This window comes from Plectropomus leopardus, unplaced genomic scaffold (assembly GCF_008729295.1).
Source record: "Plectropomus leopardus isolate mb unplaced genomic scaffold, YSFRI_Pleo_2.0 unplaced_scaffold13415, whole genome shotgun sequence".
Classification (NCBI taxonomy): Eukaryota; Metazoa; Chordata; class Actinopteri; order Perciformes; family Serranidae; genus Plectropomus; species Plectropomus leopardus.
Window position 1 is genome coordinate 1 of NW_024614298.1, and position 1,792 is coordinate 1,792.

General features: G+C 40.5%; 1 protein-coding gene across 1 annotated transcript; it reads left to right on the forward strand.

The window, feature by feature from the left end:
- Nucleotides 1–45: 45 nt before the first annotated feature.
- Nucleotides 46–1,404, forward strand: LOC121963954 (cytoskeletal protein Sojo-like; the record flags this gene model as incomplete). The annotated part of the gene is made up of 4 exons (XM_042514191.1): nt 46–180; nt 820–897; nt 1,016–1,132; nt 1,237–1,404. Coding segments are annotated over 4 exons (498 nt in total), but the record flags the coding sequence as incomplete, so codon positions are not given.
- Between the last annotated feature and the right edge of the window lie 388 nt (nt 1,405–1,792).

Below are 1,792 nucleotides of genomic sequence, written 5' to 3' on the forward strand. Positions count from 1 at the left end.
GTGACATTACCTGCAATAAATAACAGTATTTTCTCTCGTTTGCAGTTGCAGCTGTCGCTGAAGGAGGCTCAGTCTCGGGTGTTGGAGCTGGAGCAGGAGCTGAGCTCCCTCCAGAAGGAGCGAGATGAAGCTCAGGAAGCAGCTCTTCAGCTGCAGAGCTCTGTGGACCAACTCATAGAGGTCAGGACACTTCTTACAGTATGTAGGACTATGTTGTTCTACACTCACTGGTTAAAGCATGGGCAGACTTAAGGGGACAGTTCACCCCAAAGTCAAAAATACATAATGTATCTTACCTGTAGTACTATTAATCAATCTTGATTTTTTTTTAGTGTGTGTTGCAGAGTGTTGGAGAACTAGAACTAGATGGGACTCAGCTTGTTGTGCTCAAAGCACAAAAAAACAAAGAAAAAACAATTGTTAAACTCAACAACAAATTTCCAGAAATCATGACTTGGTTACTCAAGATAATCCACAGACTTTGTTGTGAGCATTTCCATGTAGCAAAAGATTGTAGGGACATGATTGCTGGAAAGAGACATTGCTGTTGAGTTTTTCAAATGCATTTTTTGGTGCTTTGAACACCACAAGCTGAGCACCATCTAGATCCATTATGTTGGAGAGAAGGCAGACATCTCTATGGCTGATATTTTCAACACTCTGCAACTCATGCTAAAACAATCTATATGGATGAACAGCTGAGGGGAAACATACATATTTTTGATTTTGGGGTGAGCTGTCCCTTTAAGTTAAAGACACAGAAACTCCAATTTAACCCCACGTGTTTACTTACTATACATATTTTTTATGTACTTACAGCAGAGGCAGACTGAAGTTAGACACAATGACGAGTTGCTGCAGAGTTTCAAAGAGCAGGCCGCTCAATCTGCCACCAAGGTTTGTACAAAGACCTGATCACCACAGACAAACACAAATAACATAAAGTTAAGTGTACAAAAACATTTTTTAGAAATCATAAAGTCAAACAAGTGTGGATTATCTGTTTGTACTTCAGGTGAGTGAACTGCAGTCGTCTCTGTCAGCATGCAGAGAGGAGCTGAACTTATACCTGCAGCAGATGGAGAAGGAAAGGAAAAACTATGAGAGTGATCTGCAGATGAACAAAGACAAGGTGTAGTGCTACAAACAACAAGACAGTCTTTGAGATTCTTTTCTACAGTTTATGCAGAAACCTCATCCTCAGGCTCATCCTCTCCCCTGTTCCTCCCTGTTCAGGTGTCCTCCCTGCAGGAGAAGCTCCACAATGCCACCCTGACCTGTCAGAGCTCCAGCAAGGAGAACGTGCAGTTGCAGCTTTCTCTCCAGCAGCAGCAGATCATGCTGACCGAGAGCACCGCCCACATCTCTGAACTGGAAGGGAGTCAGAGCCAGCTGCAGAAGCAGGTTAGAGAGAAACTGTTAAAAACTTCATCAGATAGCAGGAAAATGTACATCTGAAAATCTATTCAACGCCAAATAATTGAATATTTTTGAGTTTCCTGTAATATTTAGTGAAACCAACAGGAATCCATTAGTTTGTCATGAAAACCTTCACAATATGAGCAACTTAAGTGGATAAAAACAAATCAAGACATCACACTCCAACTCTTTTCCAATGAGCTTAATTTGCAAATGCAAAGACAAAAATACAAAAATGTTTTCTGTCAGATGACAAGTTGACATGGTTTTTTAATGACATTCAACAATAAATCTAATTGTAATGTAAATACATATAACTTGTGTTGTTAGTAAGTACATTTTTGCCCCCCCTCAGTGGTTGGTCTGATTAGTT